This window comes from Parasteatoda tepidariorum, chromosome 5, assembly GCF_982258835.1.
Source record: "Parasteatoda tepidariorum strain Cologne lab strain chromosome 5, Ptep-v5.0, whole genome shotgun sequence".
Lineage (NCBI taxonomy): Eukaryota > Metazoa > Arthropoda > Arachnida > Araneae > Theridiidae > Parasteatoda > Parasteatoda tepidariorum.
The window spans coordinates 842,926-860,572 of NC_141759.1; the positions used below are offsets into that span (position 1 = coordinate 842,926).

At 31.7% G+C, this 17,647-nt stretch overlaps 1 protein-coding gene across 3 annotated transcripts in view; it reads left to right on the top strand.

Moving 5' to 3' along the window:
- LOC107453289 (protein O-mannosyl-transferase TMTC3) overlaps positions 1-6,487 on the top strand; it is a 268,366-nt gene extending 261,879 nt beyond the window's left edge. For all 3 annotated transcript variants that reach the window (XM_043049050.3, XM_016070054.4, XM_087163097.1), the window contains 3 exons: positions 68-169; positions 1,891-1,974; positions 5,996-6,487. In XM_043049050.3, the coding sequence (XP_042904984.2) occupies positions 68-169; positions 1,891-1,974; positions 5,996-6,232 (423 nt within the window). In that variant the 3' untranslated portion in view covers positions 6,233-6,487. The remainder of the gene's footprint in view (positions 1-67; positions 170-1,890; positions 1,975-5,995) is intronic.
- The last annotated feature ends 11,160 nt before the right edge of the window (positions 6,488-17,647 follow it).

Sequence of the window (17,647 nt, forward strand, 5' to 3'; positions counted from 1 at the left end):
TTTTTTTTCTTTTTTTGAAAAAGAAATAATTTAAAAAAAACTTTTCATTATTTTAATCTTTCAACAGAAGGATTCCGTTTCGAAAGAGGGTCTCTTCAATCTGGCTCTGCTTCTGTCCGAGAGTGAGAGAGAATCCGAAGCCATCATCTTTCTTCACAAACTCCTTCAGGTACTCCTATCTAATGAATGAAAGACAGAATGAAAAAAAAAATTTCAGTTTTATAAAAATAAAAAGAGAAGAAAATATAAATATGACCACGTGATTCTTAATTACTTGAACTCTCTAAAGACAAAAAAAAATTTTTTTGTCAGCCTAGATACCTCCTGTCGTCCTCCGATTACTAGAATGAGCGATGTTAGATCCAATTAAGCCTAAAATTGCTTCATAAACTTCAGAGAGAGAGCAATTCCTTTATATTATAATATTATCCCTCTTTCATCGTGCATTTGCATCAAGCATTGCAACTATAAGTAATCTATCGTAATTTTTGGTTCTTTTTTATCTTTATAAGTTTCATAATTCATATAATTCTTTTATAAATTTCTTTTATATCTTTTATATCTCTTTTTTAAGGAATTTTATTTATTGTTTCGTTTAGGTACGTACAAATATACTTTTGGTGATTTAATGAAATCTCTGCCAAAATATTTGGTTTTAGAATGGAATGGGAGAAAAATTTCAGGGAATGAATATCTTTAAAAAATATTAAATCCTTTTACAAAAGAAGAAAAAAAATCTTTTTCGAACATTTTTTAATTTCTCTTAAATTACATAAAATAATATAAATTTCGTTTCATTTCATTACTTTATTCATTTACTTCAAAGTGTTTTTATTTTAAAATATAAAAGCATTCAACATTTTTGGGTTTAAATTAAATGGTCGCAGTCAATGATGTTCAAGCAATTTAGTTTTGCTTCAAGCATATAAACTGAATTTTATGTTTACAAAATAGCGTTTCAAAACATACAAATTGGATTTCGTTTTCCTGAGTGTTTGGAAGATAAAATTCAGATTTATTTCGTCGATAGTTTTAAAAATAGAAAATAAACTGGTACAAAAAAAAATCCTTGAAATATTTGATAGCTCGGTTAAAGCGGAATCTCGGATAATCGGGGCGTGGATAATCGGGACTCTACTGTATTTAAAGGTTAAAAAAAAACGTCTTATACTCATCCTTCCTCTGTAGAATGAATAGATTACTTTTTTCTCCTCGTTGGAGAGTCTGTTACATCGATTCATTTGTATTAACCGAAATCTATTTAAAGTCATTGTAAATAGAATAGGCGTTTACACTTAAGAGGACGCCATACCGGGAGAGAGACTTTCTGTCGCAAATTCTCTGTCACCCTCATTAAGCCATTTTAAAAAAAGAAAAAGGGAATTCAAGCAAACCTAGAGTAACTCATGAAGTATCAATTGCTAAAGAAAAATACCGAAATATCAAAAAGTAATCAAATTATTGGAAGAGAACTTCTCCATTGCTTAATCCAAATCTATATTAGCAAAGTTTATTTTCATTTTGATACTTCAAAAGTTCCTTGTCAGTAATTGAAACTTGACGGCTCACTCTAGGTTTGTCTGAACTCACTTTTTCTATACTGGACTTTTTAAATTTAGTTATGAAAGTTAAAGAGAATTTGCGATGAAAAGTTCATCCCGTGGGATAGCGTCCTCTTAACCTTCCCTCGTTACCATGGTTTCTGCAAATCTTTTTTTCCCCAATGCCAGTATATATATTTTTTTTCCTAAGAAGTGCTGCTTTCATAACTATAAAGAGAGAGAGAGAGAGTACTTTAGATGATGCCCTCAAAGAAATTCAAATTTTCATTTCTTACGATCACCCAAGTATGTATAGTACTAATAATTGTCTTTTCTTTGTCATTGGCAGCATTATCCTGGACACGTCAATGGCCTTCTCTTACTTGCTGATATAAATGTAAATTATCTTAGAAATCTAGATGCCGCTGAAGAGGTGAGCTAAGTGACATCTTATAACTTACGTAAAAGAAAAAGTTTACAATTTTTGCACCCCAGTGATCATTTTAATAGAAGGTAGGGGGAAAATCAATCTTTTTTTCCGTAAAAATGAGCTCTTTACAAAATATTTTATCTCAAAATCGGATCCTACATACAGTTTTTTTCATCTTAAAAATGGACCGTAAATTTTTTTTTGAAAAAACGTAGTGAATAACTTATTCAGTTTATAATTTTTAAACTACAAATATGCAAAGACTCATTTTTCAGAAAAAAGGAAATTATTTTTCCATATTCTCAAAAACATAGCCCATACAAGTTTTAAGACTCAGAAAATTATGAATAAATTTTCTACATATTCACAAAAGCAGAGTATTTTACAAAAAGCTTGAACAGACTTCTGGTATTTTTTGTAGTTTTTGATAAAATTATTAAAATAGGATCCTATTTTCCAAAAATCATAATGTACTCATTTTTACAAAACTCGAACCTTTCGCAAAAAGGTCGGAATAACCCCGGTACCCTAACTGTAATTATTTTCTGAAAAAAAATTATAACACATTTAATAGTGTATTCTGAAATCATTAATCCACACAACGAAAAGTAAAAATATCCCTACAAATAATTTCGAAGAATTTCGTTTGCTTTCTCTAATCTACAAATATATTTTTCTTCCTCATTTCTTTTTTGTACTAATGAAAAATAATTAAATATCAAGCGTATGAACTGTCATAATCATGAAAGCGTTAACTTACATGCTAACAGATTTCTGAATAAATATTCTTTTCTCACGTGGACAATGAAAAGCTGCTACATACTGAGCTTTAAGTAGGGTAAGAATTGAAAGTTTGAAAGCGAATAATTCATATCAAACAAAGTGTTGCGGGTTCAATAATAATAATAATTTGTTATTCATTGAAAAATAAATATTATTCGTGTTCTTATACTTTTTTAAGTAAAAATAACAGACGAGCAGAAGAAAGCGTTGATGACAGTCATAAAAGACGTATCATTGCATTCGGGATGTGCATGATTTGTTGTTCCTTTATGCTGTTCACTTCTGGGCAAGAAATGAAAAAAATTCGCTTGGGAAGTATATTTCTTAAAATTTAGAGAATTCAATCGAGTCATATCCGTGTATATAATGCTGCACTTGCTTTTGCATCATTTAGGGTACAGATAAAGCCGAAAAAAAGAAAGATTATTACAAATGGGTGCATTTTTTGTTTTGTTTTATAATTTCTCTTTGATATGTGAAATGATGGAACCTTATAATATGGGAGGTGACAACATACTACACATGGAATGTTTCGGCAAAACATTTTTGAAGTCTCAAGCAAGGGGGAAGGACATTCCAATATATATTCGTTTGGCACACTAGGTCGACGCTACACTAATCACCCTAACAATGCGGAATGCTGTAGCTTACGATTATTGTTAATCAACGTGCATGTACCGGCACGCTTTCAGGAATTAAGAACAGCAAACAATAAAGTCAAATGACGCTTATTTCGAATCTTGCCAAAAATTAAACCAAGAAAACGATGCACATTGAGACATTTCGATGCCTGTAATACTGCTCAACCACAGTAAATAAACGTGTCATTTGCAATAATACTAAGAATGTGTCTTCCATCCAATCCAAAATATTTTTGGCAAAACTTCAAAGATTACATGAGTGAAGACATACTACATCCGTTACGTGAAACATATCAAAACCGCGATGACTCAGGGAATAGAGCGTTCGCCTTCCAATGAAGTGAACCGGATTCGAATTCTAGCGATGGCTGGTCGATACGAATTCTGCATACGGCTTGTTTCTACCACAATGCTGACGTAAGATATCCTCAGTGGAAGACGAATCATATGTTTGAATCCCCTTGCCGCCAGGCTAACAGTAGCAGGTTTGCATGTAACGCAAATGCGGGTTAGTTCCAATAAAAAGTCCTTCACGAAGGCAAATTTCTCTCAATACTTGATCTAGGAGCTCCCTTATCTTCTAGATTGGGTTCAGAATGACAAGGCTACAGAATTGAACATTAATAATCGTAATCCAGAAAAATTTGGGTCGGCTGTTCAAAGATGGTTATAAAAAAATTATACACGTTCAGTTCCCTCCGATCTATGTAATAAGGATTTAACTTAAATAGGCAGCAAACGTTAAACAATTGTTAACAAAGAACTGCTGCAACTGAGAATCCCTATGTCAAATATATGCAAACAATCTCTTCTTCGATCATGATTTTCAAAAGCAAACGCACTTTGATGACGACGATTTGAGTACATTCGATTATTCCAATATTTCAAAATTGGTTTCTGAACAAAGCATAGAGTACGGCAGAGTTATAACTGTTTTTACAAACAGATGTGTTCGATTGTTTTTCAAACATGTGCCGGGAGGCACATGTAAAATATTTCTCATTTCACTCCTTCTGGCAATTATACGATCCAAACATAAAATTGCACTGCCAATCGCATCCTCTAGAATTGCGAGACATGCAACCCTTAAATGACACCCCCAAATGACACCCTTAAATGGCAACCCCCAAAGGAGACATGTAACCCTTAAATTGCATTTGCAAATCACTGAAACGCCCGCATGCAATATTAAAAAGAAAGAGATGATAGATGGAAATTACGAAAACATCGATACTGCAATAGATCAGAACGACACTGTCATCTGTCCAACAAAATTTCTGAATTCTCTGACACACATGCCGTACTAACATAGAAAATTGGGGTATCTATCATTTTTCTCCAAAAAATCAATCCGCTAAAAATTTGAAAAGGTAGCCAGTTTCATTAAAAATATGACTAACATCCTCTAAGTTAAAGTTCTAAAGGGAAAATTTATAGGAGAAGCAGGGCCAGGGTAGCTTGGTTGGTAGGGCGCTGAACTCACATTCGTGTGAACGGGAGTTCGAAACCTGCCGGCCGAAGAATCCCCATGTAGTAATTGATGACTGGTGCACATTAAATCTGTCGGGTCCCAAAGTCCTCTATGTTCCCATAACAAATTATACCTCTGGGAGTAAAGAATTGGAGATCGATTGTTCTCTGATTCAGGTCGAAATTGCATGAATGAAGGGACGGATGAATGAATGGATAGATGGATGAATGGACGATGGATGAACGGGTCTGCCCTATAAACGGGTGTAACGTATGGGCGTGGCAGAAGTTCTTGGAAAACAAGAACAATTGCACCCCCAATGCCTTAACAGCAAAAAGGGGAAGCTGTTCTGTTGCCAAGCATCCCTATGATACCGACTGATATACCATTCAAATATAAGAGTTGATAACAAAGCACATGCAAATATGTAGACTAAATATGGAAAAACCTCTCATGAACAGCTCTGGGCGGCTTGCGTTGAGAGATCTTCAAATTTATTCGTTTGCGTTCACGACGGAAAGACAAAAAATAGTGTGTATCCAAAAGCACTTGAATAAACATGTTTAGAACGAAACGTAAAACGTCAAATTTTTACCTCAAACATCTGAACATAAAGTCACATTAAAATAATCACTTCGATATATTAGAGAGACCGGAAAATTTTATTTTTAATCAATAATGTATTTACACTCGTTAGCAACAACCTTTCAATACCGTATCGAAAATGAATCGAAATGGAACGAAAAAATGAATTGAGTTTAAAAACTAACGAATATGTAATGCTCCGAAATGACATTACTTTCCTGTCCCCCTAATACCTAGGTTTTCTTAAATGCAATTCAAACTGGAGGCGTTTCAACGAGCGCATGTTTTAAACAAATATTAAAGCCAATCATTACAGAACACATGTCTTCATGATTCAGATATTAAGACATGTTGCTGGAAGCAAGATACTTCAATATCCTTAATTTTCGTTTTTAAATTAATAATTCCTGCAATGTGTGTATTGTAATATATTTTTAATTTAATATGAGTAATTACCACTTTTTGTGATTAATAATTAATTTTTTTATAATTAATATTACAAATTCATAAGGGTTAATTTTACATATTTATTTATTCATTTCAGTGTTACAGAAAAGTGCTGAAGTTAGATAGCAGCAATCAAAAAGCGCAACACAATTTGTGTGTGGTTCATTTTGAGCGGCAGGACTTTAAGACGGCTGAAAGTTGTTTCGCTCACACACTATCCGTGCACCCGGACGTTCAGTACATCCAACAACACTTGGACATTGTGAGGAACATTCTGAGCGAAGGTCAAAAGAGTGTTCTCGAACACTTTTCAAACCCTCACTCTATTAGCTGACCTCTGTGAAGGGGAGGGCAGCGAACGACCATTACATGAGCTTGAAATTAATTGATGAAAAAAAAAATTATGTTACGCTAAGTGCCCGCCTTGGAGCAGATAAAAGATGTGTCTGGTACGCTTTATTGTATATGATTCGAAAAAAAAAAATCAGAATACCTAAATTCTTGAAAATGTTTTTAAATTAAAAAAAAAAATTCTTTGTGATTCATTTGAAAAAATAATAAATCATGAAAGAAATTTATATCAATTTTGCTATGTTTCAAGTCTGAATTTTGAAAACGGGAGATTTCTATGAATGAATTTAATTTCCCCCAATGCAGAGAAATATCAATTTGAGAGCTTTTAGCCTTCCGTATACAAAATGCAGCTATTCATTTCCGGGGATGGTTTAGTAATTCCTGAAAATATTATGTGTATAATAGCTTACATATATTGCGTATTAAACTTTCCGGCATTTTGAAGCATTTTTTGAAATTCTCTTACGGAATGCGTAATTGTGACGGGATCTCATATAAATGATGACGGCCTAAATTAATCATCACAACAAAACTTTTTATTCGTAATTTTTAATAATTTCCTCCATATGAGCGTCATCTATTGTGAGCGTATTTTAATTTTTCTTCCAATTTTAATGCTGCACCAAAAGAGTTTTTTTTTGGTTTTTCTTTTGTCAACAAATTGTAAAATAATGTGCGAGTAGCCTTTGGTGAACTTTTTGCATTTGGAAAAAGTAACTCTTTTATCACTAGTACACTAAAAAATGATTTTATTCTAAAATTTTTACCGCTTGTCTCACCGCCTAATCTTCAGTTCCGAGTTAGTTAATTAATTTATTTGTTTTTAAATTTGATCCGTAGTATATGAATATGTAAACATTAAACGCATATTCTGCTCTTTCGAATGTAGCAAACATGTGAATTACCGTGCTCTGTTTTTTTGCTTTCTTTTTCTTGTTTTTGTTTTTTGTTTATATTATGATGGAGTGGGAAATATAGAGGAAACTATAGATGTAAACTTATCATTTGAAGTTCGGGAGGGATTTACTGGATAGTATTTTGTATGTTTTGGGTTAGTTTTGCAATCGACTTTTTAAATGTCGCGAATATTTTATTATAGTACATTCGGTACCATCAGTGATAGTGAACTAAAAATTTCAGCGTGTTTTATTGCAATAATAATTTTATATCAATTTTTAAATGGGTTTACGGCGTGTGTAAACTCTCGAAGTGCGTGGGCATGGGAAAGCGCTTTATTCTCCATCCGGCTCTCCTGAACTGCTTAATGCTTGCGACATTCTTAAAATTTGTTCCTTTAGTGGATTTTTCTGCTTCAGGAATAAAAAAAAGAAGTCTGCAAGAGATATTTCTGGAAATACGGTGTTAGTTCTTATAGCTTCCGAAACCTAACGAAGTATGCTAAAAGAATAAAAGATGCTTAAAGACATAAAGAAAATCCCGACATCGGAATTGAACAAAAGACTGCTGTTTCTGAAAGTTTTACAGTGAAAGAAGCAGGTGGGGGTTACTTTGAGATACAATAAATGACATTCACACACTATTTTCAGGAGAGATTTTGGAAACTAATAGCTGTATTATATACGCAGAAATTAAGTGTATATGAACGGAACTGTTCATTTCAATACGATCATAGTATAAAATTTTAAATGTTTAAGAAAAAAATCTTAATTTCCATCGAATATTTAAACTTAATGCAAATCAAGAAAATAATATGCACTCAGAAATATCGACACCATATGATATTATCATAGAAAAAGGATATGGTAAATAAAAGACATGGTAATTAAATGAGATAGCAAAATACCCAGGCATACTTTTTTCTGAAATTTGCAGTTCAAATTTTAAGATTCAAAAAAGAAATTTTAAAATTCAGACTTCAATGAATAAGAAAAAGTGTATTATTTCAAAAAGCAAAGCTTTAGTACAGATATGTATAGAGAAAAATATCTGGAGGAAAAAAATTATCCGAAGAGATAGTTTTTGGAGGAAAAAAACTATCCGAAGAGATATTCATAAAGAGTATTTGGAATAAATGAGTTGTTGAGTGGCGGCGATTGTCTATAAAAGTTGTAAATAGCTGCGTCCGCTTACGTTAGAGCATTTCTTCTGTTTATTAGAGATGGTTCTTGAAAGAACTTAATCTTTGAATAACTTTTCAATAGACAGTTATAATGAACCGTTCCGACATAATTCATGTTGGAATCGAAGTTGCCTTTTTTTTCATTACAAATAAATTACCTTTGCACACAGCACAAAACGTTTTATTTTATATTATACCAAAAATATTTCGATGTCTCAAAACCTGACATTATTTCTACGCATTTCCAAAAGTTAAAATAGTTTTTGCAATGATATCTTGAAAATGCAGCGGAGTCTCTAATTAACAATATTTGCTTGTTTCAGTTGAAAAATTCCCTGTTAAAAAATTTCGTTACTCAAAGGCTAGAGAAAATTTTCAGATTTAATATTTTTGAACGGTGTGATAAGTTTAAAAGTATATAATTAAGACTTTTATTACAAAATAAAGCAGTGTATAAAGGAATGTTTGAAATAAAAACTTTGAGTTCTATTGTTATGCCTTTTCATTGGAATAAATAATGTACACATGAGAATAAATGAATAGCTCATACAATTGAGCTTTCGACAAAAATGACGAAGTGTGATCCTATAAAAAAAAACTCGAAAAGATAGACTTTCATTTAGAGGTAACCACTTCTTTACTCAGAGAATGTTTGGAATATTATTTAGCATTCCGATAAAAATCAAAGTTTTTATTTTCAGAATGCCAGAACTCGAAAAAGATATCCTTTTAAAAATGTAAAAATATATACGTTAAAGATTTCAAAATCGGTTGATATCTTCCGATCACGCATAGCTCTTAAATTCAATAAAAAAAAACCCAAAAAAATTTAATTAATTCTTGAAAATTTTTTAATGCAAAATCAACACGCTCTCATGCTTAATTTATGTCTTGGGAAAAGTGTTATGATACTTTTATTAATTCAATGACCACTTCGAGAAGTTGAAAAACGCGAATTTCACTGGAGAACAAATGTTTATATAAATAACTTTCTTATTTGAGTGATGGAAATCAGTTTTGCTCTTAAAGTTACGTTTATTTCTAGTCTTTTTTTCCTTCGAAACGTACTAGTTTAAACGTTATAAAAGTAACGTTATAAAAAATAACAGTAGGTTACATAATTGTTGCGACAAACATTTAGGAGCGCATCATCAGGATGCCCGGAAATGTGTAAAGATGGTTTCCTTCTGTTCAGAAACACGCAGTTTAATATCTCTCCTCCATTAAAGAAGTTGCTCTGGAAGTCGTGACTCATTAAACTATTATTGTCGATATTACTCTGTGTTCAGTAAATATTACTACTGATTGAAACATCAGGCGTAAACCAGGGTTGATACAGCATAGAAAGTTTAGAGGAATCCAAATGTTTCTACCTTATAAAAGATTCATGTTTAAAGGAAATATCTGTAGATGATACGAGCTGGTATTCAAAAATCAAGTTAAACTAAAAAAAACTTTTTTTCAAGAACTAAAATCAACAAGTTTTTCCTTAAATCAAAGTGAACTTAAGACATTTCTAAAAGTCAAGCAAAACATATGTTTAACCCCAAATCCAGAGGATATCTGTTGTGGCTGTAATGAAGAGAAACTTTGAGATAAATAACTTTTTTTAAACTAGCGGACTTGCATTGTTGAATTAATGATATTTTTTTCAATAAATTTCTCTTTTGGAAACCGTAAATTAAACAAAAGCTGTGGCGTGTCGATTGTGCCATTTTAAGTAGTGTTACAAAATCTAATAAAAAAATAATGTTTTTTTTCCGGTTTTTATTAATTTCAAGCGCGATACATGATGGAAAGATATCTACCGATTTTATAATGTTTTGAAACAATTTTCGTACTGCAACACGAGGGCATCTTCTCCGCATTTTGAAGATAAAAAACTGAGGTTTATTTGGCCCACCCCTCTGCTAACGATTTTTTAAAATAGGTTAATTTCATTATCGTTTTCATTCATGCAAAGCCATTTACCAGGAAAAGAAAATGATGTGTTTCTATTGCATTAAAGCGGGCTGGACTAAACTACACTAGGACTCCTAGACTTTTTGTATTGTGAGGTAACTAGTACCCCTAAAACTGTAATCTGACACAGTTCAGAATTCTTTTAAAATGAATGAATTCACAAAATTTATTTCATTATTATTTCATTTCATCATAACTATTATGAACTTATCATAACTATTATGAATAACTTAAATGAATTCACAAAATTTCATAATATTAATAACTATACAAAATTGATAAAATGCACTATTATTATTTATATTATTTACGTATAAAAAGAAAAAAAAATTCTGTGACGAGAATATTTTGCCTGATATATCTTCATACATTTTATTTTTGGAACACGTTCAAGAATGAAGTCGTCAAGATATATAGTCGTTGCATTTAATGACCATCTCCAATTCTCAACACACACTTGAGAAGATATGTTTAAGCATGAACTCATAAAGTCGTCTTCATCAGCTTTTCAATTTGTATTCATCCATTCTAAAAATTATTTTAAAAAAAAATAAATATATAAATCGAAATTATTCCTTTTGTTTGTTTTCTTTTTAATGATGCACATTATTGACATTGTGCAAAATGGTGTATGGTATTTACGTTGTGTAGAATTCTATTAACTAAATAGTTTCAAATATAAAGTTCTTGACATGAAAATATCTTTATATTTAAAATTTCATGGATTATTAAAATTGAATGAAGCATATGTTAAAACATGCATTCAAGACTACATCAAAACTTCGAAGACAAAAATGCCTTTATGCTCTTCATTTGTGATATAATTTTTTTTTTTTACATTTATTTATTTATTTCACGTTTTCTGTAAACAAAGAAAATTTCTCAAAAATTTCAATTTTTAACTGATTGAAATGAGTTACAATAGAACAGCTTTGATGGCCCAGTTAAAGTCATTCTATTTTCACAAATTAACAGCACCAACTTTTTTTTTAACCTTTAATTTTCCAGATTCATCAAAAAAGAATTTTTTTTCAACTAATATTTTTCTTTGAAAGTTTTGCTACGAGACTAAATATAAAAATCTACTCAGTGGGAGTTTTCATAGTTAGTTAAACAATTCTTAATATAATCAGTATCGGTAAAACTCGGTAAATCGGTAATCGCATAAACAACAAGGGAATTAGAATATTTTTCTTAGAGTATTGATATTTAGCACACAAAGATTTGAAAAATAAATTAAAAAGGACAAAAGTTTATGGTTTTACAGCTTTCTTTTTATGAAGCCAGAAATAAGAAGACAAGTATCAACATCAGATCATATTTCGAATCAAGCGATTTGATTTGTATCAGTAATTCAAATCGAGTGATTCGTATCCCTGTTTCGAATCAAGTGAGTCTTATTACTAGTTCGAATCAAATGATTCAGATCAGTGATTCAAATCATGCATTTCGAATAAGTGGTTCCAATCAGGCAATTCGAATAAGTATTTCAAATCACTATTCGAATCAAGTTATTCATATTACTGAGTCATACCATGCAATTTGGAAAAGTGATACGGGTCACCAATTTGAATCTAGTAATTCAAATCACTTCTAATCAAGTAATTCAGATCATCGATTCGAATCCAGTGCTTCAGATCAGTCTTGTAAATCAAGTGATTCAGATCATTTATTCAAATCAGTGATTTGAAGGAAATGATTGAAATCAGTTTTCATATCAAGTCATTGATATCAGTTGCTCGAATCAAACGATTCAGATCAGTGATTTGGATAAATAATTTAAATCAAGTAGTTTGGATCAGTGATTTGAATGCAAGGATCCGAATCAAGTTAATCAGATTTTAATTCATATTACTCGGATCACTGATTTTCTAATTCTTTTATGGTTTCGATCGTTAAAATATTTCTCTAACAACATCTTTCATGTTCATATTTTTCATGAATGTGAAATAGCAGCGAGTAAATATTTTAGTCCGACGAGTATGTCCAATATTGAAATTTCATGCTCTGTTATATACTTTGCAGATTTCTTTTTCATGTCAAATAAGGAGCCGCGGTGGCTCAAGGGATAGAGCTTACGCTTACCAATAAGATGAACCGGGTTCGAATCCCAGCGATGACTGGTCGATCCGAATTCCGCATCCGGCTTGCACCGACTACAGTCCTTAGTCGTCACTGAAATATCCTCAGTGATAGACGGATCATGGGTAAAAGCCCCCTTACCGTTAGTCTATCCCTGGGAGTTTCTCGCGGTCTTCCCCTCCATGTAACGCAAATGCGGGTTAGTTCCCTTAAAAAAGTCCTCCTCGAAACCAAATTTCTCCCAATACTTGATCTAGGAACTCCCTTGTTTTCTGGATTGGGTTCTCAATTACTAAGCTACGAAGTTGAACATTAGTAGTCGTAAACCAAAAAATTAGGTCAGCTGTTCAACTACGGTTGTAAAATATAAAAATATGTCAAATAAGAATGTATTATGATGACGTCAATAAAAAAATAAATAAATAAATAAAATGAAAAATAAGGAAACCTGACATTTCACTTGATTTCTGAAAATATTTTAATGGCTTTCGAACATATTCTTATGTGGATCTCCCTGAAAGAAAAAAAAAGAATTTCTAAAGCTGATTTTTCTTTCTTTTTTTACTTCTTTCTTCTTAAGGTGTAGAAAGGATGGGGGTGTATTTCGTGATAAAAATGTCATTTTTCTAAAAGAACCATTTGTTAACTTTGTTCAGAAACCAAATATGATGCTTATTGGAGCGGTGAGAAATGAAATCGGAAGTAAAAAATGATGGAATCTGGAAGAAAAGTACTTTTATCCCTCTTCTTGTTCTTTCTTTCAAGCTGAAATATGTTGACAGGCGGGGTCTGGAGAACAAACTAGTCCTCATGTGAGAAAAAAATTAACGAAATTCCATTTACTACCGTTCTACTTATTCTTTTCGTAATGCATTCCACATTTTGTATTGAAATTTGTTCTTGTGTGAAAATCTGTAATACGAACACTTTGAACTCAGTTATACTGAAAAAAGTTGAACTTGTAATCAACAGGAATGTTTTTTTTTTCGAAAAAAAAAGAAAAGATAACAGCATAATAGAATTCATGTGCTATTTTCAACGATGTACTCACTATATGTGAAAATATACCGAAAGATGGCGAGTAAGTTTCACATATTATATTTGAACTCAGTAGGTTGCTTAAAATATTTTTTCAGAAGTACTTAACAAAATTTTTATGCCGATTTCCTTCCCCCAAAGAGCAAAGTAAAAATCATCTGTCATTTTACTCCCCTACAAGCTACTTCAACTGGAGATATTTTGTGTAAAAACAAATTACTCTATAAATACAATTTACTGGCTACCCGTAATGAAACAAAAACTTTTATAATTAGAAACAAATTTTAAAAAAACCCATAAATATGTAAAAGTAAATCGCATTTAGGGGACAAATTTTTTGCTTCACTACCATCCTATGATATGCAGCTGAAGCATAAAACCCCATATGGTCAACTACGCGATTATTTTGTTCATCTCCTCTAAAAAGTATTTTCAAAATTCAACTCATGGTGTTAAAAATTGTGTGAATTGTAAAGTTAATTTACGATTAACGTTGGCATTCATAATTAAGTTAAATTTAAAAATCGTAAGATTTTGTTATCGATAATTCTATGTGGAGTTCTCTCTTATCAGAAATGCCATGCAGACAGTGTGAGAGTAAAACTCTGGATGTTTTTACACACAAAGCTTATGGTTTGTCTTCACAAATCGAGCTATTTTGCAAAACGTGCCATTTTAAATATGGACCATCATTTTCCAGTGCTCGAGAATCAACCAGCAGAAGTTTCAGTATCAACAACAAAGTAGTACAATCTTCTTTGTCTATTGGGAAGGGATATGCATCACTAGAAATATTTTCTGTTATGCTAGATATCCATTGCATGGACAGTAAAACAGTTTCTAAATGTTTGGATAATTTAGTGTTGCCTAATAAAGAGGCTAAATTTGAAATATTGAAAGTTGATGACATAATTAGGTAACATTATTATGTAGATGCTACTGATACACAAGATATTCTTGACATCTGCGCATCCTATGATGGTACCTGGCAAAAGCGTGGCCATTCGTCATTGTATGGTATAGGCTTCGTCATTCACATTGAAACCGGACTGGTGGTTGATTATGAAGTGCTGAGTAAGTACTGACATGACTGTACAATTACCAAAAATAATTTGGAAGCTAACAGTCCGGAATTCCATGCATGGTATTCGGCTCATGAACCAGAATGCCAAAAGAATTTCAGTGGCTCATCTAATAGTATGGAGTAGACATCAGCGCATATATTGTGGTCAAGATTACTTGAGCACAAAATACGTTATGCAACTATGCTTTGTGATGGGGATGCTAAGGCTTTTCAGCATCTAAATGAAAGAAAAGTTTATGGTGATACCATTATAAACAAAGAAGAATGCATTAATCTCATTGCAAAACGCTTGGGGGCTGGTTTGCGTAATAAGGTGCAGGAGTGGAAGAGTAAAGGGGTGACTCTTGGCGGAAGAAAGAAAGGTGCACTGAAAGATGAAACAATTAGGCGACTTCAAAATTACTATCGATGGGCGATAAAAGATAATGCCCCTTACATTTCCAAAATGAAGTCTGCTATTTTTGCATCGCTTTTTCATTGCATGTCAACTAATAAGAAACCCATGCACAACAAATGCCCTGCTGGTGAAACTTCATGGTGCATCTTTCCAAGAGCAATAGCAAAAAGTGAGAAACCAGGTAGCCACACTGCGATGAAAACTGTTCTATCAGAAACAGTTGTGGAGAGGATTATGCTGGTATACCAACGACAGGCATCTGATGACACTTTAGCGAAATGTGTGTCAGCTAAGACACAGAATGCAAATGAGTGTTTGCATAGTGTTGTTTGGAACAAATGTTAAAAAGAAATTTTCGTTTCCAGAAAAAGACTTGAATTAGCTGTAATTTCGGCTGTACGAGAATTTAATATTGGCTGCGTCAGCTCGTTTGAACAACTTTCAACGACAATTGAAGCGAATGAGTTTTCTATGGGACTCGCTGAAAAAAGAGATAAGCGACGAAAAAGTCAATTCAACAAAAGAAAAAGTACTGATTATAAAATAAAAAGAAATTTGAAAAAACTAAAATGTGCATCAAAAAATGCTACAATTTTAAAACGAGAAGGTGAAACAGGAGTCGGGAAATTTTAATTGTCTTATAAACTCTTGTAATGCTTGAGTTAAATTTGAATTTATGTTTTTAAATTTCAAGTTTTTTTAATTTTGAAAAAACAGAATAGCTAAATAGCATATAGTTATATGAGCAATGCATATAATAAAAAAATGTATTAATGAAATAGAAATATGTCAATAAATTTGACATTTTTTTAAATATTTACATTGTCTATAATAACATTTTATTTAAATTTATGTATGTATTTCTTGCATTATTTTTTACACACAATTAATCATTTGTTATTTTTTTATAATATGAGCATAAATGCACACAATTTTATATACCAGAAAAATTAATATTGTTAAAAGTTTCCTAAAATTGCTGTTTTCTCTGATTGTCGTTTTTCGTCATTTTACTAACTTCGAAAAGTTCCAGGTGGCTTAATTTTTGTTCAATTCACTTGAAATTTTTTTTAAGTATTTTTTATATGTGTAGGAATATTTCTTGCTATCAAATCAAGATATGCTGGGGCTATTGGCATAATTACCTCCAAAATTCTTCAGCGTTGTCACATATTTTTCACATTTTTTTGTTTTTTTTTTCACTTTTTTAATCTTTCTAAAAAACAGTTTTTGAAAAATATTAATGGAGATGAGCAAGTTTTGTTACAGTATCTAAAAAGAACTCTTGAAAATAATATTAACACAATATTTGAGAAATTGATGCCCCTGGAATTTTTTTTTGTGAACGCTTTTTCAAAATTTTAAATTTTTTATAAATTTTAAAATCGTTAAAATATTTGAACCAAATTTTATACAGCATTTCGTGTTGTATATATCTATTAACTCACAAAATTTCGAAACATTTGTGAAAAAATTAAAAAAAATTGATTTGAACCTCCCTTGTCCCCTTTATGTTATTTTCTACATATAATTTTTGTCTCTTGCAATTTGATATGATGGAGAAAAAACTGAGATCAAAGAGTATATTTTGGAAAACGTATATTTGCTAAAAACACAATAAAACCGTATTATAGTAAAACATCAGAATTAGTTAAACAATAAAATGGTCGATTGAATGGTCATGGTGCTTTGTGAATGGCTGTTGCTATAGCAACAGGGTTAAGGGATTTCAAGTAGGGGTAAGTCATGGTCCGAAATAAGAACAAAACAGGATGTTAGCAAACTGACTGAATCGCGCCTCAAAATGGAAATGATTTCAGACTGTGAAAGACTGCTAGGTCTTCAGCATTCTAATTCATGTTATGGAAAGTTATTAAAATTCTATTAATTGTGAAACTGTCGTAATCTATATAACAAAATGTTAATTAATACAAGAGGTTGCACAAGAAACTAACTAAAACCTATTACTCTGTCTGGTTGCTGCGTAGAAACTTCTTACCCTCATAATGCCAAAATTTACAGGCACGGCTGAATGGAGTGTTCTGATGACCATTATGTTATTTTGGTCAAGAATAATGCTTGAACAATGCACACATGCGCTATAAACTCGCAGAAAATATCAAATGAAGTTGATAGACTCTGGTCATTTATTTTGCTTTAATAAAGACCTTCAATTTTTCTTAAAATTTTTGTATAGTTTCCGAATTAATCTGAGAATTGCATGACATCAGTAAGCTCTTAATTACAAATGACTCTAAGAACAAATATAATGATGAGATATAGTGATATTGTTTTTAACCACTCTACTTTGAGGAAATTTGTTTTCCCTATTTCCTGAAAAACTTGTTCTTTAGAGATAGGATGGGGGGGGGCAGTATAGTTATTGGATTATGGTTAATATAATTAGTGGTCGCACGTTAGAGATGAGGTACTAGTCAGAGTCATCCTCTGGTAAGAAGCTTTTGAGCTCGCAATGAATTTTTGATGATGTGTTTAATGACTCATTTCAAATTAAGCATAAAAACAACTGCCTGTTTCTAAATAAACAATTTTAATGTACAAAATGGCTCAAATGAAAATTTTGGGACTTCCAGAAGTAAGTTCGATTTGATCTCCATCACTCACTGGACATTGTATGAATTGCGTATGTATGACTGCAATTCGATCGGTTCTATTATCTGTAATATTTTTCCTCTCATTTTGTTGCTTTAACATATTTCTTCCCATTTTTTATTTATCACACACATTTTAT